At 38.0% G+C, this 23,661-nt stretch overlaps 4 protein-coding genes and 1 pseudogene across 6 annotated transcripts; all 5 read right to left on the reverse strand.

Annotated features, from left to right (window-relative positions):
* Positions 1-210: 210 nt before the first annotated feature.
* Positions 211-1,839, reverse strand: LOC108467392 (hyoscyamine 6-dioxygenase-like). Its single transcript, XM_017767992.2, has 4 exons — positions 1,515-1,839; positions 1,189-1,439; positions 786-1,104; positions 211-661 (listed from the first exon to the last, which is right to left on the reverse strand). Exons 1-4 carry the CDS (start codon positions 1,800-1,802, stop codon positions 413-415), a joined length of 1,107 nt encoding a protein of 368 aa, XP_017623481.2. The 5' UTR covers positions 1,803-1,839; the 3' UTR covers positions 211-412.
* Positions 1,840-2,524: 685 nt separating this feature from the next.
* LOC108468229 (hyoscyamine 6-dioxygenase-like) lies at positions 2,525-11,906 on the reverse strand (annotated as a pseudogene).
* A 273-nt stretch (positions 11,907-12,179) lies between these two features.
* On the reverse strand, positions 12,180-14,735 carry LOC108467391 (hyoscyamine 6-dioxygenase-like). Its single transcript, XM_017767991.2, has 4 exons — positions 13,815-14,735; positions 13,460-13,710; positions 13,060-13,378; positions 12,180-12,919 (listed from the first exon to the last, which is right to left on the reverse strand). Exons 1-4 carry the CDS (start codon positions 14,016-14,018, stop codon positions 12,671-12,673), a joined length of 1,023 nt encoding a protein of 340 aa, XP_017623480.1. The 5' UTR covers positions 14,019-14,735; the 3' UTR covers positions 12,180-12,670.
* Positions 14,364-16,973, reverse strand: LOC108467389 (protein KINESIN LIGHT CHAIN-RELATED 2-like). Of its 2 annotated transcripts, none has more exons than XM_017767989.2 (2): positions 15,124-16,967; positions 14,364-14,735 (listed from the first exon to the last, which is right to left on the reverse strand). In XM_017767989.2, the coding sequence occupies exons 1-2, from the start codon at positions 16,284-16,286 to the stop codon at positions 14,444-14,446; spliced, it is 1,455 nt and encodes a 484-aa protein (XP_017623478.1). In that variant the 5' UTR covers positions 16,287-16,967; the 3' UTR covers positions 14,364-14,443. The 2 variants fall into 2 exon arrangements, with proteins under 2 accessions (XP_017623478.1, XP_052874091.1); XM_053018131.1 differs by having other exon boundaries at positions 14,684-14,707; positions 15,124-16,973.
* A 417-nt stretch (positions 16,974-17,390) lies between these two features.
* On the reverse strand, positions 17,391-23,377 carry LOC108467738 (autophagy-related protein 9-like). Of its 2 annotated transcripts, XM_017768489.2 has the most exons (12): positions 23,092-23,377; positions 22,954-22,977; positions 22,307-22,437; positions 21,410-22,061; positions 20,994-21,314; positions 20,186-20,408; positions 19,755-19,934; positions 19,440-19,646; positions 19,211-19,288; positions 19,043-19,113; positions 18,825-18,935; positions 17,391-18,463 (listed from the first exon to the last, which is right to left on the reverse strand). In XM_017768489.2, exons 4-12 carry the CDS (start codon positions 21,988-21,990, stop codon positions 17,632-17,634), a joined length of 2,604 nt encoding a protein of 867 aa, XP_017623978.1. In that variant the 5' UTR covers positions 21,991-22,061; positions 22,307-22,437; positions 22,954-22,977; positions 23,092-23,377; the 3' UTR covers positions 17,391-17,631. The 2 variants fall into 2 exon arrangements, with proteins under 2 accessions (XP_017623978.1, XP_052874405.1); XM_053018445.1 differs by having other exon boundaries at positions 22,954-23,377.
* Positions 23,378-23,661: the final 284 nt, after the last annotated feature.

Below are 23,661 nucleotides of genomic sequence, written 5' to 3' on the forward strand. Positions count from 1 at the left end.
CTTGGAACAAACAGCTTGACAGGTCTTACATGTGAAGGGAATTTGTAAAGATTCAGGCAAAGATTGATCCTTATTCCAGCTTGAAATAAGCTTATCCATGAACAGACATTTTTGTTTCAAAATTAATTTCAACAAGAGTCAAAGAAGATGCCCAACTGAGCCCAAATTGGATGAACAGACATTGGGATATTAAAGAAAAAAGTGGAAATGTTATATTCTTGTACACCATAATCAATTGACCACTTAAACAGTGGGGGTTTATGTTTTGATCCTAAATAGTAACTATTTTGGGATTTTGTTACCCAATACATTCCCTAACACATTCAAAGTACATAGCAAAGTGCTTTTGCCATAATCATTATAAAGTACAGTTTGATTCAATAACAAGAGGTAAAGTTATGGAAATTAATGATCAACCATGTAATTTAAAAGGCTCCACACTTTTTTCAAAGTTCCCCTCCATGTATATGTAGTTAAGCAAAAACTCTTTGAACTCGAAAGCCCTGTAAACCGGAGACTCATCGGTGCCAATAAGAGATTTAGCAGGCTCTATAATGCAATCATCAGATGGGCTGATAAAGAAGGCGGCTGTCGTTCGGGCAACTTTCGAGTTTGTCACGGCACGATGTTCAGCACTCTTCAGCTTGTTGTTACTGATAATCTATGCAAAAGTGCAAACCAATCCAACATATTGTTAGTTCGGATCAAGTTCAGGCTTCAGCATGAACATAAGACGAGACGAGACAAGTCTAGTTTGATATATTTAAGGAAGGAAAGATATGTACCTCCAACTGATGGCCTATGTTAACCACAAATGCATTATGCAAAGGCTCAACACCAATCCATTCCCCATCTTTGAGGACTTGGAGCCCATACACATCTCCCTGAAGTAAAATAGTTAACAGGTTAGGGTCGCAATGTTTAGATACTCCAAGGGTCAAGCTTGGATCTGGGCATGGCGGGTAATGGTTCAATGATAGTACAGTTGATTCACTTAGTTTATTCCCAAAGAACCCTGAACCAAGCCCCAAGCCTTCAGAAAGCAACTCCAGGATCCTTAAACCCAGTTTCTTTGCCTCAATTGAATATGCAGCCACAATTTCCCTGCAAAGGTTATAAGCAATGGAATGAAGGTCAAGAGAAGTGAGGAAATGACAATCATGTATGTAAGTGCAGGGTTTTTAGTACCTATATCTAGTTGGCTTTGGAGGCCAAACTTTGATGCATTCTTTTAAAGGATGACAAGGGTGTCTCAAACTGTCACGCCATAGGTGAACCTTTTCGCTATTAAAGTTTGGACTGCTTGTGTAAAGCCTGCAAGGCCTTTTCAGATCCTCAGAGTAGATTCCGGCCTTGTCCTCAGCAGGCAACTCGAAGAACTCCTTGAAAACATTCATGGTGTCATTAACCAGGTTTTCTGAAACTCCATGGTTAATCACCTGTTTCAAGAAGAACAATATGATTATTTGACTGCAAAAAAATTGTAATTTTCTAAAGCAAAAAAGGCCATTGACCTGGAAAAATCCGAACTCGTGGCTAGCTTCTAAAATCTGTTGAACTACAGCAGTTCGTTCATAAGCCAACGCCTTGCTGAGGTCAACTACCGGAATGGTATTGCATCTAGGAATGACGTGGTTCCCAGGCCTTGTTTCAGGGGGAAATATGTAAGACTGGGGCAAGGTTTTATTATTGAACCAGCTTGAAACAAGCTTCTCCATCTCTTGAATGTTCAAGTTCTTGAGATCTTTGATCTGTTTTGGATAATTATGATGCAAACTTTCGTAACAATATAAAGGGTTCATCTACGATGCTCAGCCAATTGAAAAAATCCAATATATGCATATCAGGGAAAAAAACAAGTTGCATAGTATTATATAGATTCCTTTTTTTACGAAGTAATCATAATATAGTCAATGTTTTATTAATTAAATCATTGATTATGACTGGCACTTGACCTTGATGGTAAGACAAATTAATAAGACAAAACTTAAAGGAAAAAGGAATATCCTACGTATTGACACATTGATCCTAAAATGTTAGAATTAGATCAATTAATTATTGTCACATAAGCAAAGTATACACTTGTGGCAAATAGCAATGTATAATAACAAGTTGTGATGAAACACAAAAACAAGAGATTTTGCAGGATCTACAATGCTGTCACCGGAAAGGGACCAATATCTGAGCATTGAGTTCATCACGGCCCAATGTTCTGCACCCTTCAACACGGTGTTACTGATTTACAAATATGTGAATCTCTGAAGGAAAATGAGTCATTCATGGCACTGCAAATAACCCAGAAATATATACGTACATGTGCGATTATATACTTGTACTATGATTGTACAGCTTAACCAGTGGGATTTATGTTTGATCCTAAAATATTTGGGGGGGGTTTCACCCAATACATTCCCCAAAACAATCAAAGTACATAGCAAGGTGTCTTTGCCATAATCATTTAATAACAGTTTGAGTTTACAAGAGGTAAGTTATGGAAGCTGTGGAGGTGGTCCAGAGCCATTAATCAAGCATGTAGTTCAAAAGGTTCCAGGCATTTTTCAGGGTTCCCCATCAAGCGTAAGTAGTTAAGCAGAAATTCTTTGAACTGGAAAGGCTTGTAAGTTGGAGACTCATCGGTGCCGATTAGAGATTTATCAGGCTCTCTAACGCAATAATCAAATGGGTTAATAAAAAAGGCCGCCGTAGTTCGAGCAACTCTCGAGTTCGTCACCGCCTGATGTTCAGTACTCTTCAACTTGTTGTTACTGATAATCTATTCAAAGTACAAACAAATCCAACATATAGTTAGTTCAAATCAGGTCAAGCTATGGGGCACCAATTTAACAGCCTCCAACATGAAAATGTCAATAGGCCGAATCGAGAGATGTCTATGTAGACTTAATTAAGATATACATGTAACTGATGACCTATGTTAACCACAAATACGTTATGCAAAGGCTCCACACCAATCCATTCCCTATCCTTGAAGACTTGAAGTCCATATACATCTCACTGATGTAGAATAGTTAAAGGGTTAGGGTCACAATGTCTAGATACTCCAAGGGTCAAGCTTGGATCCAGGCATGGCGGGTAATGGTTCACTGATAGTAACGACGATTCCCTTAGTTTATCCCCAAAGAACCCTGAACCAAGCCCCAAGCCTTCAGAAAGCAACTCCAGGATCCTTAAACCTAGTTTCTTTGCCTCAATCGAGTATGTAGCCACAATGTCCCTGTAAAGGTTATAAGAAATGGAATGAAGGTAAGAGAAATTGTTAAAGGTGGCAACAAAAAGTAGTATGTATGTTACCTGGATGAAATACAGCAGCTACAAATGTACATATGTTGTCCAGATGAAGTACGTTTTTGTAACAAGTGACCTGTATATGATTTGACAGAAAACTTTCTGACTTGATAAAGTTGGTCAAGTACTTTTCAGTTTTAGACAGGTCCTAGGATATCATTAGGATGCGTTTAATGTTTGTTCACTTCTTCAAGTCAAAAATATTATTTTTCTAATGTAATAGTTCTTTTTATGTACATCATATATTGATGATCAATGTAATGAATGTAGCCAATTTTGTTCTCTTAATTTCTCATCCCTTTTGCTTCAGTTTGTTTGGTTGCAACTCTCAAGTCCTTGAATCTCAAACTTACTTTATACTTTATTCGGAATTATTGCTTTGTTGCTCTAGCTTCAACAAGAGCTTCATATTTCATCCGGATAACTTGGTTCTGTTTTTCTTCCTGTGTGAAAAACCCAACAAATGGTATCAAGAGCCTAAGTCTTTGAGGACTTTGGTTGTGTTTTGTTGGTGAGTTATGTTTGAGAAAAAAGAAGCAGAAGTTGTTTTTTGTTGGTCTGTTTGTTTGCTGCAAGGATGAGTTTTACACCACCACCACCATCACCACCACCTGTGTTTGCTGGTGAAATCTACCACATTTGCGTAGTTAAGATAAAGACATACCTTCAAGCACATGATTTGTGGAGTGTGATCGAGAATAATGCTAAACCACCTCTATTGATGGCCAATCCAACCATTGCTCAAATGAGGCAACAAAGTGAAGAGTGTGTCAAGAAGAATAAAGCAATGGCTTACTTGCAAAATGGAGTATCTGATGTGATCTTCACTCGGATAATAGCTTGTGACTCGCCAAAGCAAGCATGGCAGAAGCTAAAGAAGGAGTTTATGGGGTCAAGCAAGACAAGGTAGCTGCAACTGATCAACCTTAGAAGAGATTTTAAGAACCTGAAGATGAGGGAGTCAGAGACCATCAAGCAGTACTCTGATAGGATAATGGCCATAGTCAAAAACATTAGGCTCCTTGGTGATAATTTCAGTGAGAGCAGAGTTGTTGAAAAGGTCATTACAACTCTCCTTGAGAAATTTGAGTCAAAGATTTCTTCATTGGAGAACTCGAGAGATTTATCAGCCATCTCATTGTCTGAGTTGGTAAATTCCCTATATGCACTTGAGCAAAGGAGGGCCAACAGGCAGGAAGAGCATTCTGAAAGAGCTTTCCAAAAAAAGGCCAAGAAAGGCTCAGGTTCTAGTCAAAAGGGGAAGAAACCTTAGGTCGATAGAAGGGAGAAATCAAGGAGAGATGCAGGAAAAAGAGGTTTCCACCATGCATTCACTGCAAGAAGACTTCACATTTGGAGAAGAACTGCAGCACAGACGGATGTTCAGTCAGTGGAGCCGCAAATGCTTAGGACATGTTGAGAGGGTGTGCAAAAACAAAGGGAAGGCACAAGCTCAGCAGCAAATGCAAGCTCAGGCTGTTGAGGATCTTCAAGCTCAAGAGAATCATGTTTTTACAGCCTCCTGCTTTGCAACCTCAAGCAAGGTCAGATGTGACTGGCTAGTAGATAGTGGATGTACATACCATATGACAGCTGATGAAAGACTGTTTAAGGAGCTCGATAGAAGCTTTCCCTCAAAAATCAGGATTGGTAATAGGAACCTGATTGAAGCTAAAGGCAAGGGAAATGTAGTGATCAACACAAAGTCAGGTAACAAAGTGATTTCTGATATACTTTTTGTGCCCAACATAGATCAAAATCTACTTAGTATTGGTCAACTTGTAGAAAAAGGTTACTCACTTGCTTTTAAGAATGACTCATGCATTGTTGAAGACTCTTATGGTCAGGAGTTGGTCATAGTAGCAATGACTGATAGGTGTTTTATGCTTGATATCAATCAACTTGAGAAGAAGGCTTACACCAGCCTTGTTGATAATGATGGTCTATGGCACAGGAGATTAGGCCATGTTAATTACAAGTCACTTGATCAGTTGCACAAGTTGAACTTGGTTGAAAACATGTCAAAAGTTGAAGCCAAAGACACTGTTTGTAAGGTTTTCCAGCTTGGTAAGCAAACCAGGTTACCTTTTCCTGTTAATGTGGCATGGAGGGCTCGAGAAAGGCTTAATTTAGTCCATTCTGATGTCTGTGGACCAATGAAGACCACTTTCTTAAATGATAGTAAGTATTTTGTGCTGTTTATTGATGATCTGACCAGGTTTTACTGGGTTTATTTCTTGAAGCATAAGTCTGAAATGTTTGAAGCCTTCAACAAATTCAAGGCATTGGCTGAGAATCAGCCTGGCTGCAAGATTAAGGCTTTAAGAACTGACAATGGCACTGAGTACCTGTCTAAAAGGTTTCAGAAACTGTGTGAGCAAGCTGGGATTCACCATCAGCTAACAATAGTCTATACTCCTTAGCAAAATAAAGTATGTGAGAGGAAGAATAGAACTGTACTTGATATGGCTAGATGTTTGCTATTTGAGAGCAAGCTGCCAAGTAAAATTTGGGCTGAGGCTATCAATACCTCAGTCTACTTGCTCAACAAGCTGTCAATTCATGCTGTGAAAGAAAAGACTCCTTTTGAAGCCTGGTATGAAATCAAGCCTTCTGTTTCACACCTAAAGGTGTTTGGCTGTGTTTGCTATGTTCTTATTCCAGCTGAAAGGAGAACCAAGCTCGAGAGAAGGGCTGTTCTAGGAATATTTGTTGGCTACAGCAGCGCTAAGAAGGGCTATAGAGTGTATGATCCTTCGACAAAGAAAATATTGGTGAGTAGGGATGTTATATTTGATGAAGAGAAGTTTTGGAGCTGGAACAATGCTGATGCAAAGTTGACTGAAGAAGATCATGTTGACAACAGCTTGGAACTAGTTGAAAACGAGCCTAGTAATGAAGACTTTGATGATGCTCCTGTGAGAGGCACCAGAACCATTACAGACATATACCAAAGATGTAATGTTGCAATTGTTGAACCTTCAAATTTTGAAGAGGCTGCTAAAGAAGAATGTTGGAAAAGGGCCATGGAAGCTAAAATGGAAATGATCCATAAGAATGACACATGGAAGCTGGTTGATAGGCCAGTAAGTAGGAAGATTATAGGTGTAAAATGGGTGTTCAGAACCAAGAACAATGCTGATGGGTCTATGAACAAGCATAAGGCTAGGCTGGTTGTGAAGGGGTATAGTCAGCAGTAAGGAGTTGATTTCTTTGAAAACTTTGCACCTGTTGCAAGGTTAGACACCATAAGGCTGTTATTTGCCTTAGCTGCTCAGAAGCAGTGGAAAGTCCATCAATTGGATGACAAATTAGCATTTCTGAATGGAGTTCTCAATGAAGAAATCTTCATAGAGCAGCCTGATGGATTTAAGGTTGCTGATGAAGAACACAAAGTCTACAAGCTCGAGAAGGCTTTGTATGGCCTAAAACAGGCTCCAATGGCCTAGTATGATAGGATTGATGCATACCTGTCAAGGTTGGGATTCGAGAAAAGCATTAGTGAGCCCACACTCTATGTGAAGAAGGCTGAAAAAGAAACCTTACTGATAGTCTCACTTTATGTGGATGACTTATTGGTTACTGGTTGCAGAAATGAGCTGATTGAAGAATTCAAAAGGCAGATGCAAGATGTTTTTGAGATGACTGATTTAGGTTTGATGACCTACTTCTTTGGTATGGAAGTGAATCAGAATGAGCATGGCATTTTCATAAGCCAACAAGCATTTGTATAGAAAGTTCTAAGCAAATTTAGCATGTCAAAGTGCAAGCCAAACTCTCAAGCACCAGTGAGTATGATCGAGTGGATGAAAAGAGGTATAGGAGCTTGATTGTCTATCTACTCTATTTGATAGCAACAATGCCAGACATCTTGTATGCTGTTAGTCTTCTATCAAGATTCATGTATTGTTGCAATGTAGCTCATTTTAAAGCTACAAAAAGAGTCTTAAGGTATGTCAAAGGAACCTTAGGTTATGGTGTGAAGTTTGCGACAGCTGAAAAACTAAAGCTAGTTGGTTATTTAGATAGTGATTGGGCTGGCTCAGTTGATGACATGAAGAGTACATCAGGATATTTCTTCACTCTAGGATCAGGAGTTTTTAGCTGGAGTTTAAAGAAACAACAGATAGTAGCTCAATCCACTGCAGAGGATGAGTATATTGAAACTACTACTGTTGTTAATCAAGCAATTTGGCTTAAAAAGTTGTTGGATGACTTGAATGTTGGTCAAGCAGCAACAAAGATCAAAGTTGACAATCAGTCAGCTGTTGCAATTACCAAGAACCCTGTGTTTCGTGGCAAAACTAAGCATTTCAAGATCAAATACCATTTTGTGAGGGAGGCAGAATTGTCAAATGAGATTAGCTTGGTCCATTGCTGCTCAGAAGTTCAATTGGCAGACATTTTGACCAAGCCGTTAGCTGCCACCAGGTTCGAGTATTTGAAGAAGCAAATTGGAGTCTATTGTCTTGTAGCCAAGGAGGAGTATTAAAGGTGGCAACAAACAGCAGTATATATGTTACCCGGATGAAATACAACAGCTACAAATGTACATATGTTGTCTGGATGAAGTACCTTTTTGTAACAAGCGACCTGTTTATGATTTGACAGAAAACTTTTTGACTGGATAAAGTTGGTCAAGTACTTTTCAGTTTTAAACAGGTCCTAGGATATCATTAGGATGCATTTAATGTTTGTTCACTTATTCAAGTCAAAAATATTGTTCTTGTAACATCCTAATTTTTGGGTTTTTCGCGATTCTTGATATTTTAAGTAAGTTTCTAAAATTTGGTATGTGATTATGGAATTCATAATTTGGGTATGTAAATGGGCTTATGGAAGGCCCATGAGTTGGCCAAAATCTGGTAGAATTTTTAAATTTTGGACTTAGGAGTTAGGGGTTCTGGCTAGGTGCCCTTATATAAAGTTGTGGGTAAAATGTATCACAAAAAGAGCTTTAGTAAAGTGGCAAGGGTGACGCCACTAAGCTCCTAAAAAGGTGGCGTGTGAAGCATAAGGGAAGACAGGGGATCGATTCCCTGTGTTGGCAAGTAAGAGTATTTATTTTTATGTGCAGGAAGTGTAAGTGTTGGAATCCAAGTGGATTCTGTAAGAGGAGAGTTTGGATCAAGTCAAATGCATGGATTAAGGAGGGATAAGGGGAGAGATTTTAGGGATTTGATATGAAGATAGAGTTGGCCGAATAAGGAGATTGGAGGGGGATTTTCAGAGAGGGTTTAGTTAGGGATTTTCGGCACTTAGGTATTTGTGTGCCATTTTCTCCCTGGAGGATTAGTCTCTTTCTCTCTTTTTCTTTTGCAGCCGAATCTACCATCTCTTTTTCTATCTTTTCTTCCTTCTCCTTCTTTCAAACCAGCCCACTATTCCCTCCATTCACCCATTGTTTTTTTCTTTTATCTCTACTTCTACCGAGATACCGCAAAAAGCCGAAATCAGTGAAGATAGGGGGGTGCCGATTCTTTGTGACCAGTAACCTTTTCTTTCCTTTTCAATTGTTGGCATTCAATTCCTTTACCTTTTAGGCGTATAGATTCAAGAGAAGAAAGACTGTGGTAAGTGCTCGAACTCTAAACGATTCCTAGAGTAACTTTTGGCCAAAAGCCGAAACCCCTCTAGTTTAGGGAGGTGGCCGAATATGGGTATAGGCTTTATGGGGTCTTCTTTTAATATTTTTGTTGTTTATTTAGTGGAGGAGCAGCAAGGTGTAGTTTCGACTTGGAGTAGCTTGGATCACCGGAGTGACTAGACCTAGTCATCAATCGCGGCAAGGTAAGATTCCTAAGGCCATTATGGATGGTGGCCGAATGTGTAAGTATTAATATTAGATGATTTTTGGTTTGGTTCAATTATGGGAAGCTGATTATTAACGATGGATATAGGAGAAATCGTGTAGGAGATCTCGTCGAGGAATATCGCCAAACAGGTGTGTAACAAACCCTTTTTCATAGCTTAAAGCGATAAATACCGAAAAGCCGAAATGCCGAAATTCTGGCATTTCGAGGACTTGTGAGCAAGCAAACGCTCATTAGTTAGTTAGATTCATTGTGATGATGATCAGGAACATTGGAAACGGTAAGATCGTGATTTTTGGCATTCACGGTAAGTTGGGCCTCGAGGGGCTGTAATAGGGCCCAATAGGCTTTCAGGCCCATTTGGGAAAAATTGGTAGAAAACGGAAATCTGTTAAATTGCATGTTAAGACTGTTAATACTGTTATAGATATGGGCTAAATGGGCCTAGATGACAAAATCGGCTAAGTAGGGCCCATTAGGGGTTTTAGGCCCAATAACTCTGGTTTATTAAAAGTGGGCCGAAGTTACTGCTTAAACAAATGAATAGTTAGTAATTGATGATGAACATGGAAAAATCCCTAAATTTTTGTAAAATTACGATATTACCCTTATAATATGAAAATGACCGTTTTTGCCCCTAAGTAAAAATGACCATTATACCCCTAGGGTTTAAATGTGAATTTTGATACATGGGACTTTAGTAAACATGGTATGTATGATATGCATATGACATGTATGCTATGCACATGATATGTATGATATGCACATGATGTATTCATAAATGCATTGGGTTGGGCTTTTATATGGATGGAGGAAGTGCAAAAGGGCTTATGCCCCAGTTATTAAAGGGCTTATGCCTCAGTTATTAAAAGGGCTTTTGCCCCAGTTATTAAAAGAGGCTAGGCCTCCAGTTATATGATAAAGCAGCTATGCTGCCAGTGGAGAGTTATGGCGGGGTGGGTCGAGTTAATCCCCACATGGTGTGTTCGTTGGTACAGGTGGAGAGTAGCAGATGGTGGGTTGAGTAGTCTCCCCAAATGGGCTTGCATTCTCTCATTGACATTACATGTGATATTGAAATGGACCTATGGGCCATACCGGTTACAGTAAAGGTTTCGGCCCAGTAATATGAAATATGAAAAGGCTTCGCCCAATGTTATGAAATATGAAATATGAAAAGGGCTACTGACCAAAGACATGTTGAGATTGATTTGGGCTTAGCCCAACAGTTATTATTGTTTCTGCTCGAAAGGGCTTGTTGCACATCGAGTTTCCAAACTCACCCCTTTCCTTAACCTCGCAGTGAGCCTTGATGTGGGGACTTGGGCGGAGGATTCAGAGTAGCCACGGTGATCGTCTTTGGGCTTTTAAATAAGCATTGGTTTTCATTAAATTTCCTTTAATTATTATTTATTTTGGGTTGTAATAAGGCCATTTTAACTTTCCTTTTATTTCTTTTCGGATTATTTTATTTTTAATAACTTTAAACCTGGTTGATAATTATTCAAATGGGCTAGACTTAGGACGTGTTTTCAAAACGATACTTGTTTTCAAAATATCTCAACGCCACGATTAATCGATTTATCAAAGACGTCCACTTAAACGAATTTAAACACGATATAACAAAGTGTGGCTATGGTTGTGGGCATGTCTAGGATTGGATCCAATCAAAGAGTTTGGTACTTAAGCGGCGTTCATAGCTCACCTCCTCTGTCTCGGATACCTACCTGGTGCTCAGCTTCCATACACTTTGTTAACTCAACAAAAAAATATGGTTTTTAAAACACTAAAACGGAACGTGGGTTTTAAACTCCAATGTGGCACGTCAGATTCGGCCATAACGTCTGGGCCGGGTTTGGGGTGTTACAGCTCTTCTAATGTAATAGTTCTTTTTATGTACATCATATATTAATGATCAATGTAATGAATATAGCCAATTTTGTTCTCTCAATTTCTCATCCCTTTTGCTTCTGTTCGTTTGGTTGCAACTCTAAGTCCTTGAATCTCAAACTTACTTCATACTTTATCCGGAATTATTGTTTTGTTGCTTTAGCTTCAAAAAGAGCTTCATATTTCATCCAGATAACTTGATTCTGTTTTTCTTCCTGTGTGAAAAATCCAACAAAAATGAGGAATAAAAATGTGTGAAAAACCCAACAGAAATGAGGAATAAAAACTATGTATGTAAGTTCAGGGTTTTAGTACCTATATCCAGTTGGCTTTTGAGGCCAAATTTTGACACAATCTTCTAAAGGATGACAAGGGTGTCTCAGATTGTCACGCCATAGGTGAACTTTTTCGCTATTAAAGTTTGGACTGCTTGTGTAAAGCCTGCAAGGCCTTTTCAGATCCTCAGAGTAGATGCCGGCCTTGTCCTCAGCAGGCAACTCGAAGAACTCCTTGAAGACATTCATGGTGTCATTTACCAGGTTTTCTGAAACTCCATGGTTAATTACCTGTTTCAAGAAGAACAATATGATGATTTGACTGCAAAAAAATTGTAATTTTCTAAAGCAAAAAAGGCCATTGACATGGAAAAATCCAAAATCTTGGCTAGCTTTCAAAATCTGTTGAACTGCAGCGGTTCGGTCATGAGCCAACGCCTTGCTGAGGTAAACTACTGGAATGGTATTGCATCTAGGAATGACATGGTTCCCGGGCCTTGTTTCAGGGGGAAATATGTAAGACTGGGGCAAGGTTTTATTATTGAACCAGCTTGAAACAAGCTTCTCCATCTCCTGAATGTTCAAGTTCTTGAGATCTTTGATCTGTTTTTGATAATTATGATGCAAACTTTTGTAACAATATAAAGGGTTCATCTAGGATGCTCAGCCAATTGAAAAAATCCAATACATGCATATCCGGAACGAAAACAAGTTGCATAGTATTATAATAATATGTATAAATTCCTTTTTTTTTATGAAGTAATCCTAATATAGTCTTATGTTTTATTAATTAAATCATTGATCATGACTGGCACTTGACCTTGATGGTAAGACAAATTAATAAGACAAAACTGAAAGGAAAAGAAATATTCTAGGTATTGACATATTGATCCTAAAGTGTTAGAATTAGATCAATTAATTATTGTCACATAAGCAAAGTATACACTTGATTCAAATAGCATATGTATAATAACAAGCTGTGATGAAACACAAAAACCAGAGATTTTGCAGGATCTATAATGCTGTCACCGGGAGGGGACCGATATCTGAGCATTGAGTTCATCACGGCCCAATGTTCTGCACCCTTCAACACGGTGTTACTGATTTACCTATATGTTAATCTATGAAGGAAAATGAGTCATTCATGGCACTGCAAATAACCCAGAAATATATACATACATGTGCGTATATGTACCTGTACTATGATTCTACAGATTAACGAGTGGGATTTATGTTTGATCCTAAAATATTTGGGGGGTTTTGACCCAATACATTCCCCAAAACAATCAAAGTACATAGCAAGATGTCTTTGCAATAATCATTAAATAACAGTTTTGCGTTTAGAAGAGGTAAGCTATGGAAGCTGTGGAGGTGGTCCAGAGCCATTAATCAAGCATGTAGTTCAAAGGGTTCCAGGCATTTTTCAGGGTTCCCCATCAAGGATGAGTAGTTAAGCAGAAACTCTTTGAACTGGAAAGGCCTGTAAGCCGGAGACTCGTTGGTGTCAATAAGAGATTTATCAGGCTCTATAACGCAATCATCAGATGGGTTAATAAAAAAGGCCGCCGTCGTTCGAGCAACTCTCGAGTTTGTCACCGTCCGATGTTCAGCACTCTTCAGCTTGTTGTTACTGATAATCTATTCAAAGTGCAAACAAACCCAACATATAGTTAGTTCAAATCAGGTCAAGCTATGGGGCACCAAATTAACAGCATCCAACATGAAAATGTCTATAGGCCGAGCCGAGAGAGGTCTATTTAGACTTAATTAAGATATACCTGCAACTGATGACCTATATTAACCACAAATGCGTTATGCAAAGGCTCCACACCAATCCATTCCCCATCCTTGAAGACTTGAAGTCCATATTCATCTCCCTGATGTAGAATAGTTAAAAGGTTAGGGTCACAATGTCTAGATACTCCAAGGGTCAAGCTTGGATCTGGGCATGGCGGGTAATGGTTCACTGATAGTAACGACGATTCACTTAGTTTATCCCCAAAGAACCCTGAACCAAGCCCCAAGCCTTCAGAAAGCAACTCCAGGATCCTTAGACCTAGTTTCTTTGCCTCAATCGAGTATGTAGCCACAATTTCCCTGCAAAGGTTATAAGAAATGGAATGAAGGTAAGAGAAATGGGGAATAAAAACCATGTATGTATGTGCAGGGTTTTAGTACCTATATCTAGTAGGCTTTTGAGGCCAAATTTTGATACAATCTTCTAAAGGATGACAAGGGTGTCTCAGATTGTCACGCCAAAGGTGAACATTTTCGTGATCATAGTTTGAACTGCTTGTGTAAAGCCTGCAAGGCCTTTTTAGATTGTTGGAGTAGACGCTGACCTTGTCTTCTGCAGGCAACTCGAAGAACTCCTTGAAGACATTCATGGTGTCAGTTACCAGGTTTTCTGGAACTCCATGGTTAACAACCTGTTTTAAGAAGAACAATATGATGACTGATTGAACATCTTTTTATCATTGACAAAATATTTTCTGCAATAAATTGTAATTTAGTAAAGCAAAAAGGCACTGACCTGGAAAAATCCGAACTCTTGGCTAGCTTTCAGAATCTGTTGAGCTATGGCAATTCGGTCATGAGCCAACGCCTTGCTGAGGTCAACTACCGGAATGGTATTGCATCTAGGAATGACATGGTTCCCAGGCCTTGCTTCAGGGGGGAATATGTAAGACTGGGGCAAGGTTTTATTACTGAACCAGCTTGAAACAAGCTTCTCCATCTCTTGAATGTTCAAGCTCTTGAGACCTTTGATCTGTTTTTGATAATTATGATGCAAATATTTGTAACAATATAAAGGGTTCGTATAGGATGCTCAGCCGATTGAAAAAATCCAATATATACATATCAGGGACAAAAACAAGTTGCATAGTCCTTTTCAGAAACCAATTAATTATTTTCAAATCATTGCATATTCATATAGATTATCCAAAAAGATGGGTGTCTGACTCCGCAATTATTCGAAAATAATCATAATATAGTCATTAGTTGAATCATTGATAATGACTGACACTTGAACTTTATGGTAAGACAAAAAGGAAAAGAACTGGTATAAGCAAGTATATACTTGAGGCAAATAGCACATATATAAATGACATATCAAACTAATATCGAAATTTACAAGAATTAAAGATAAAAACAAATGTCTCAGACTGTGAAATGTGATAGCAGAGCAAAAGCTATCGATTCTCCAAGTCTACCGGATAGAGCTGGCTGAATTTGGGTAAGAGGAATACTGGGTTGCAAATTTCTTGAAGCAAGACTATGTTGTGGCAAAGGCAAGGCCTTTGTAGGAACTCGGTTAGTGGATGTACCACGGGCTTTTGTCTTTAACTCTTCGAGAGCATGCCGAGCTTCTCGGGGTTCTTCTTCTGCACTTGGTCCATGGCCTTCCCAGGCATCAATTACTCGCTGCTGGAATTCAATTGCAAGGGTGTAACTGCAACATCGGAGAAAATGAATTCTTCCAATCTGAATTTAACCCTAAAGGCTTAATACACATTTACTAACTGATTTTCATTTCAGTTGACGTTACCATGAGAATGTATAGTTGCAGGCAACGCATATGTTTGTCCATCTAGATGAATCAGTGTAACATGCATGAAAGTTTTCTATTGAAACATCAAATTTTAGATTCTTCAAAGTGGTACTTCCGTTATTGACCCTTGGACTATCACCTATACCACTTTGAAATGCAATTTTCTCTCAGCCATGAACAGGTTTCACTTCAGCATGGCACCAGGCTATCTCTCATGACCGGGCCCCATTAAAAGCAAGATATTGGACTAGTAAAGGCAAGATGCATAGAGACTAAAAGAACATTTTACCTTCCCATTGCACTATAAGCTTTAGAAAGATTCTGGCAAGTTTCGATTGAATCTGCATGATGAGGACCAAGAGAGACATCCAAGATGTCCTTTGCAACTGCAAAGATTTGTGCTGCTGACTGAGGCCTATCTAATTCCAAATATGCTGCCCCTAAATTGTTGTAAATATACCCGACCCCAAAATGCCTGGAGCCAAAGCTGTATTTCAATTTCTCTACTGCATCCTCCAAGTAAGGAATTGCCTGTGGCACCTCACCTTTTAACAAGAGTAACCACCCTATTCTAGTGGAAACACCTCCCTCGGATTGCTGTTCTTGAGGTTGTTTCTCAAGTATAGCCAATGTTCTCTTCAACAATGAAATTGCAGTCTCGAACTCATTCATATTCTCATATAGCATTGATATCTCACAGTATGCCTCAGCAACTTCAATCGGAGAAACAGTCTCTTTCTTGTCAAGAATTCCACAAGCAATCTCCAAACACCTCTTCGAGTCTGCAAATTTTTCCAGATGACAAAGAGCTTTCCCCATTGAAATAAACACCAGAGCTCGATTCTCACTGTCTTTCTCTGTCTGCTGAACTATACCTTTCAAAGTATTAATAGCCTCATCATACTTTCCCAATGCAATCTGCGTATTAGCAGCATCAATTTCCGCACGAAGCAACTCAGAACTAAGACCCCAATTCTTCAAAACCCTCTGTGACAACTGATTCTGTTCCAATGCCTTCTCATGCTCCTCCACACCTGTATAAATAACCCCAAGAATCCTCCTATCATGTGCAACCTCCACTGAATTATGCCCTAGCCCCTTCCTATGAACCTCCAATGCCTTCAAACCAAAAGGTAAGGCCCCCTTAAAATTTAGAACCGAAACGTAAGCTTCAGCCAAATCCCTATATCCCACCCCTAATTCCTTACTATCCTTCCCAAGAGTCATTTCCTTAATTTCCAAAGCCTTCTTAAAATTTAAAAGAGCCTCCTCTCTCCTCCCCATTTCTGTCTTCACATTCCCCAATTCAAGCTGCACTGCATGTAGCACTGGCCTTATATTCTCAACATTGGCAATACCCTCTTCCTCTAACCTACCAAGCAACCTATTAGCCTTATTAAGATACCCTAAACTATCATTAAACCTTTTTAAACCATAGCTAACAGAACCCATCAATTGTAAAGCCAAAGCAACTAGTCAAGAAGGTTTACCATCTTGATCCAATACTTTCAATGCTCTGTCAGCAAAAGATAGAGCCTTTTCAGGGTCTTCACCTTCTCGGTCAAGTTTGAGTCCAATTTTTAATAAAGCTATTCCCAGCTCTCTCTCGTCAAAACAAGCTTCCATATCTTTAAACACTCTGAACATTTCCCCAGAGGTTTTAGCAGACTCAAAAGCTTCCTCAAGATCGAATTTTTCTCTGAGTTTTCTCTGGCTAGAAGGAAATTGGGTTGGTTTTTCCACAAGTGTGTCGAGATTACGAGACGGGTTTGTTTTGAATTGGTGTAGCTTGAAAATTAAACCTCGGGTTTTTGCACAGCATTGAAGGTGACGGCCGGTTGAGTGAAACTGTGAAGAAGAAGATGATGATGATGATGGAGAATTATCAGAAATGTAAGCTCTCGAGAGTAAAGGAGCGGCCTTTATGGATCTTTGACGATTGAATTTTGATAAAAGTAAATTTGAAGCTTTGAAGCCTTCTTCATCCTGAATTTGAGAAATTCTCTGGGGATTTTGACAAGCTTTGGAGCACGGTTTTTTTTTTTTTTTTGTAAAGCCCTTGTAAAACCCGTTGTTTTTATCTCAAGGTTTCGCAAGGGAAACAGCACTGAAACGTTGTCGTTTCGTTTCTAATCCTACCTTTGTTTATTAGAATTGTCTTTGACCCAATGCTTTAGTACCAAAAAGACAAACAAAGAAAAGGATTAATTGTGCTATGCGTCCTTAAACTATAATCAGATTTTTATTGTTCTTTAAATTTCAAAATATTTTAATTGAGCCTTGGAAGTGTCATTATTGTATCAATTAAGACCTTTTTTTCACCTCTAACAATTAGTTTGGGCGTTAAACAGTCCTTCAGACATAACATGCAACATATTTAGTACACATGAATCAAATTATCAATACGTACATGTTCCTAATTAATACTATACCAATATATTGATGATTCAATTTGATCATTTTGAAATAATTTGAGGATGTTTAGTGATATTAACCCCAGAAAAAAAAAAAAGCTTAATCATGGCAAATACGTAAACATAAACAAAAAAACACATGGATTTGAATGAATCATTTGAATCGATCAATGGCTTACAATTGTTCGTTTATACATATCAAAAGGCTAACACTGAATTGGTGTGCAATATGTTACCCTAAAATGGAGTTTAGGCCTTAAAGAAATGAACCTCTTAATGAATATATATATATATATACAACAATGAATATGGAAAGTTGGAATTTGATTTCCATTCCATTCATCTGAAGGTAAGTACCAATCCAGAAACTAAAGCTTCTTTGATTAATGGAAGCCCGGGGGCCTTAAATTTACGGTGGGAGATTCGGGAGATGTGGTATAGATACCGTCAAAATGAAGATTTATGTCCCCTCCAGCTTCAAGATCGTCCATGTAAGACATATGGGATAACCTCCGAGAATCCCGCCAATCAAGGTATTGATCTTGCCCTTGTATGCTTCTCTCGGATAAGTTATTGTACTGACAGTCTGCAGGATAGCGGTTGAAATCGGGAGGCTCAAGAAAACTTGCTTGGGGCTGTGAACCGTGCAAGCCACTTCGGTCCCACCAATGGCTCCATGTATGGTGTGCCAAGTCATTTGCATCATGATGCTGAAGTACACTGTCATGGAAGAAAGGAGCTGATGTCGAAGCTTCAAGTTGCGACTGCGGCCAATTGTCATAGTGGTGTAGCCAGTGATCTTCATCTATTCCTTCATTATGTGCTAGGCTAGTTGGCCCCCAATAGTCCCCATGCTGTTGCTCGGCCAGTTCAAATTGCCTTGTTGTGGTGTCTCTCCTATGACTTCTCACATGGTGAGGTCGAGAGGTATAATACCAATCGAGAAGACACGGGTGATTCTTTTGAACAGCATCAATTATCCATGAAGACCTCGAATCATTGCCGGAGCCCGGAATATTGTGTTGCATTTCTCTTGATGAAAGGCCGTTTCTATCTCTGTAAGCTCTCTGTGGGCTACCACGCCACAATCTATCCACAGAATATGTGTGTCCAGTTCCTTGCCCTTGCAACTTTTGCTCCCTGAAAATTCTAATATTTGACAGGAACTGCTTACCCTGAGCATCCGGTTCCCACAAAGGATAGCTACTCTGGAAACTGCACACGCAAAAACAAAGAAATTATACACGAGGAAAAAGAAGAAAAGAGAGGGAAAACACCATAATTAAAGAATACCATGAAAAAGGGAAATCATGGCTCTAGAAGGAGAGGAATGCATTCGAAGCACTCAACCAATAAATAAATCGCAAGTAGCAGAAAAACAGTATTTCGTACAAACCAATAGCATATAATGTCTCATCAGATAGCAGTTTAAGGTTAAAGCCGAGACTAACCGTCAACTTCTATCATGGCAAATGTAATAAGTAGTATAACATTTTGAGCTGATATTGGGTTTTCCGATTTACATTCACCTCATAAATAGCTCTAAGTGCAGCTGTAGGACAGAGCAAAATCATACCTCAAGAATGACTTCTCCATTTTCCCTTGGGAACTCCTTTGTGCACGAGGCACATTGTGTGGAGACCCATATTTGCTATTTCCGTGGTTTTGGAAATCAAAGGCACTAAAACTGCAAAACAAAGGGAACAATCGTGCACGTCATATCATTTAATAGGCATGTGATATAACTAGTAATAAAGGGGTCCAAAAGAAGTTAGAAGAAAAAGAGCAGTCTACCTGCAAACATGACCGACACCTTCAACATCTATGGTAAAATCGGCAATGAACTGTAAAATGTCATCCACCTGCTGCAAAATGAACATTCTAACAGTCAACATTTTAACTTGAAAAGCAAGATGTAGGGTGTGAGAATCAACAATAGAAGAAAAGAGACAGAAATAAAACCTTTGGGACAACAAATAGAAGCAACAATGGAGTGAGGAAAATCGAGGCCATCTCCTCTAGCAATATCATTCCAGTGTACTGCAACACAACGACACAACATTGATTCAAACAAGCACTTGATGTAGCAAAATACTCGAATGAAACAATATTTCCCGGACTTTTATAATCAAACAAGCATGCAACTCCGAGATTACGAGTATAACAAAAATAGGGATTAAGTGGGGTTTACCTGATATAGAGTTTCAAACTCTATACGGACTGTTTTGATGTTTTCTTTACCACGCCATCTCTTCGGCATATAATGTGTATGCTGTACCACCATAGACATTGCTCCTCCTGGATCAAGGACCAGAAGTTCATCTGCAACAGCAGCCCGGCTAATTGCTGTTATGGTTCCAAAAATAGCTGCATACCAAAACAAGTTCCGACCAAATATCTACAAATTTCAAATAAACATGTAAATAACTAAAAAGCAAAAATATAGAACAGTTGAACGGAAAAGAAAATAAAAGAATTCGAAAGGGTGAAAGCTTGAGAATATTACATGGCCCTCTAGCAAAGATTCTTCCACAAAGGCAATGATGATCAAGACAGCAGCAAAGCCGCCAGATACAAATGAGATAAATTTTGCGATAATGGAAATAACCGGTGAGGGAAATTGCTTTAGGTACTCGGAAGCATGCATTACACTGCTATTAATCCGATGCCTAAATAAATGTTCAACCTGTAAAAAAAAAAGATAAACAGTATAAATAAAAACACAGCATGACGGCATGTGAAACAAGAGAATCTATAAGTGTAAAATATCCATTGCAAGAAACAAATTGTTATCATCTTATTCTCACGGTAGATTCTAAACAACTTTTCTTCTGTATGAATAAACTTGAACAATGGACTAACACTTAAGATTACTGGATAAAAAGTAATAACACGAGCTTGTGAAAATAGGCAAAGAGGAAGGGGAGATGATAATACCTCATTGAATTCCCTAAACATCCATTTTGACAAATTAGACCATCTTCGAGAAGAAGCTGTACTTGGATGATTATAGAATTGCTCAGCATGCCTTAAGAAGAGATAAACCAGCATGAATATGACGAGAAATGGAGAGAGTAGAAGCATAGTAAGCCCAACAATTATAAGCCTCTTCTTCAATGTTCTAGGATTAGTAATGAAGTCCCTTCTAACACAAAAGTTTCTGCCAAAAAAACAAAAAGGCATTCCAAAAGGAAGTTGGTTATAAACCCCAGAATTGAGGTGTATTTTGTTTCTTAAAAGTAAAAAAGAAGAGAAAAGAAAAACCAATCACAAGTGCTTTTAGCTACTAATATCAGCAACACCTCATAAATATGTCAAGGTTAATTTCAGGGTTACATTTGAAACTTGCAGTACTTCATAAAATATTTCCTTCCTAAACATAGAAAGACAATGGATCAGTAAAACCTTTCAGAATTTTGATATATATATATATATATACGCGCACGCGTACATGCACACGCACACGCACACGCACACGCATATATATGAAAAAACTGCATATCTTGATAACTTGTCTACAAAAGCCCCGCAAAACTTATCTAGAGAAAAGCAAAAACAATTCAATGGCATCACTTTTGTTCATATTTCAACACCAAAAATGTATCTTCTTATACTTCCTCACATGATAAGGATTGTATAATAATCTTGAAATGTAAGTATAATACATTAGAAAAATGAAGAAATAAGCAATTTTATCTTTAGTCAGAAAGTAGAGAGCCAAATGTTCATGTAAAGCTAAACATACCGGTCAAACATGCTTTGCAATATACACCAATTTAAGGTCCATTCAAGTGACTTTGTCAGGATCAGACGATGTCGCGTTCCACCAGAGCCAAATTTGACAGTTGGACCAGCACCTGGAACCCAAGGTGAAATAGGAAAAGCAAGCACTCCTTTATTAAGCATTCCAATCAAGTAGTTCTCCTTCCGCATCAATCGCATAACCACATCATGAGTAGAAAGATCCTTGACCACACAGAGTTGTGAAGAACTTTGTAATCGGACAACCCTTTCAAGTATCGTTGCCCAAGGCATGGTCTGAATCTCACTGTCGGTAATATGGAGACTGCAAAATAAAATTAAAATAATTATAAAATCATTAAACAATTATAAGGCACTATTGCCGTAAATGCTCTACCAAATGCAAATCTTGTAACTTACCTGTTATAAAAGAAATGTTGCATACCGAGGGTATCCTTTAATTGTGCAAAAAACCTCAAAAAACAGAATACCCAATAGACGGAAAAAAGCACCAAATATCCAACAACAATAGCTTTTGAAAGTGTTAAGGGAGTTAATGGGTGCTCTTGAAGTGCTTCCTTAGCAAGATCACACGGTTTAGTTCCAGACTCAACCGCATCCATCCCACATTTTGCATTGTGGAGACCATTCCAATCAACAAACAATAAGAAAAACCCTGAGAAACATATGGTAAAGCCCACACTCAGAAGTTCAACTATCCATTTTATAATTATGCACCAAAGCCCCTTTTCACAATAGTAGATATAGAGCCGCTCGAAAAACAAGTCCAAGTCAGCAATCGGTTCCACATTTAGACTCTCACCATTGAGAAGCCCTGAAGGGCATTCGCTACGAGGACTAGCTGGTAATCTTCCATAGTCAGACACCTCAATCTCATGAGGCACATCACCTAGTAAGCCTGTTGTCAAAGAGGATTCACCACCCCATCTCAACCTAAACATGCCAAGAGCATTTGCAGCCCTTTGCCCCCAGAACATCATTTATAAATCTTGATGGCAGATAAAAACAACCAGTCCATTCCCAAAATACGCAAATGTTTTATGAAAAGATTCTGCCAATAAGAAGAAAATCAAAGAATTTACCTTTTTATGATGTACATATGCACATGCTGACATTCATCAGTATGTGGAAATAGAAGCAAAAGTGAAAACCAATCGATCATAATGGAGGATAGGACAAGAAACAGATTAAGCAAAATTATGGACAGTGAAAAACCGATAAAGCAATTACTGGAACAAGTAAAAACCAATAAAGCAAGATGTTAAATCCTTGCACTAATTAATTAAGTTCAAATACCTGCAAATCATGGGTTGGAACAGAAGCATGACCGTTTCCTCGATCAACCAGCTAGTAACAAGTTACTAGATGCAACACTTTGAATCTAGAAACTTAAATTGCCGATTTTGAACACCGACAGCAAGAACTGTCTGCAAAACCATAAGAGCAAATAGGAAAAAGAATTAAGCCGGGATAAAAATTTCAGCAGTTATATGCTATGTGGTAACATGAATTTGGAATGCATATAAGACAACATGAACTTTAAATTTACAGATATCTACTAGTAGTTCAACTTTACCACTAAATAAGCATCCAACAAATCCACGAATTCAAGAAAATAATCATAAATATTACATTTACAGGTGCTTTATTACACAATTACACTATTCTCAAAATCCAAGTCCATTATTTTAAGATCTAAAAGTTCCCAAACTCAACTCTATAACATCCTAAATATCACAAAAAACAAAACTTCACTCCATATATCTATCAAAAGCTTAGCAGCAAAAACATGCTAAAATTGGCCATTTAAGTCAACCAAATATTCCAATATAAACTAAAATAAACCCAAAATTTATCCATATAAAAGATAACAAAAATAAATAAATAATAAGCCAAGACTATTCATTTTCTACAGTAAATTACAAAAAGTTCTCGAAATTTACCTCCAACCCATCAACGAGCAGCTCCTACAATACCCGAAAGAACAAAGACATAGTCAAAAAGCCCGAATTTGGCCAATACCCACTAAAGATTATTCCACTAAAAAAAAAAGAACACAAAACCAAAAGATTGAACTTTACCCGGGAATTATTAGGAAAGGAATAATGCAGGGTATGGAAGGGAATAGATAGGGTCTGTAAAAAAAAATCAAATTTTTATTAATCAATTCAAGAATTTAATGAAATGTGTATTGAAGGGGCTTTTTTATTTTTAATTTAAAGATTAAATGCCCTAAGCTTCGCTTTGAGCGGCAGAAGGAAGGACATTCGTTTTGGTTTTGGCAATGGCAAAACATCTATTCACAAGTTTCTCTTTCAGTATATAAAAGTGGGTGCTTGCGAGTTTTTTATTAGAGAATTTATTTTGTTAGACTGCAAGAAAGGTGACAAATGTACTATATAATATAAAATAGTAAAATATTATAAATAAATAAATATTTAAATATTTAAATAAAAACATATATAAATTTTTAATATTATTTATGAAATAAAAAGTATACAGTGTACCAAATACTCGTTCGTAAAATTATGAATATGAGATAAATCCATATATTTTTTAAAATTTTAGAATTTAATCTCTTTATTTCATGATTTTAAAATTTAGGTCTAAATGTTAACACTATTAAATTTATTAGTGTGATATTTTGAAAT

This window comes from Gossypium arboreum, chromosome 8 (genome assembly GCF_025698485.1).
Source record: "Gossypium arboreum isolate Shixiya-1 chromosome 8, ASM2569848v2, whole genome shotgun sequence".
Lineage (NCBI taxonomy): Eukaryota > Viridiplantae > Streptophyta > Magnoliopsida > Malvales > Malvaceae > Gossypium > Gossypium arboreum.

Bases quoted from the DNA above. Each gene is read 5' to 3' on its own strand.
- LOC108467389 (XM_017767989.2), bottom strand. From the start codon at position 16,286: ATGGGTTCTGTTAGCTATGGTTTAAAAAGGTTTAATGATAGTTTAGGG. The intron at 14,736-15,123 runs GTAAAATGTTCT...CCGATGTTGCAG, and splicing joins GCTTATAGTGCAATGGGAAG to TTACACCCTTGCAATTGAAT.
- LOC108467392 (XM_017767992.2), bottom strand. From the start codon at position 1,802: ATGAACCCTTTATATTGTTACGAAAGTTTGCATCATAATTATCCAAAA. The intron at 1,105-1,188 runs GTACTAAAAACC...TAACCTTTGCAG, and splicing joins CCAAAGCCAACTAGATATAG to GGAAATTGTGGCTGCATATT. The intron at 662-785 runs GTACATATCTTT...ACTTTTGCATAG, and splicing joins ACATAGGCCATCAGTTGGAG to ATTATCAGTAACAACAAGCT.
- LOC108467391 (XM_017767991.2), bottom strand. From the start codon at position 14,018: ATGGAGAAGCTTGTTTCAAGCTGGTTCAGTAATAAAACCTTGCCCCAG. The intron at 13,711-13,814 runs GTCAGTGCCTTT...TTCTTAAAACAG, and splicing joins AAGAGTTCGGATTTTTCCAG to GTTGTTAACCATGGAGTTCC. The intron at 12,920-13,059 runs GTATATCTTAAT...CACTTTGAATAG, and splicing joins ATATAGGTCATCAGTTGCAG to ATTATCAGTAACAACAAGCT.
- LOC108467738 (XM_017768489.2), bottom strand. From the start codon at position 21,990: ATGATGTTCTGGGGGCAAAGGGCTGCAAATGCTCTTGGCATGTTTAGG. The intron at 21,315-21,409 runs GTAAGTTACAAG...TTTATTTTGCAG, and splicing joins CAACATTTCTTTTATAACAG to TCTCCATATTACCGACAGTG. The intron at 19,289-19,439 runs GTAAACCCCACT...GTTGTGTTGCAG, and splicing joins AGTTTGAAACTCTATATCAG to TACACTGGAATGATATTGCT.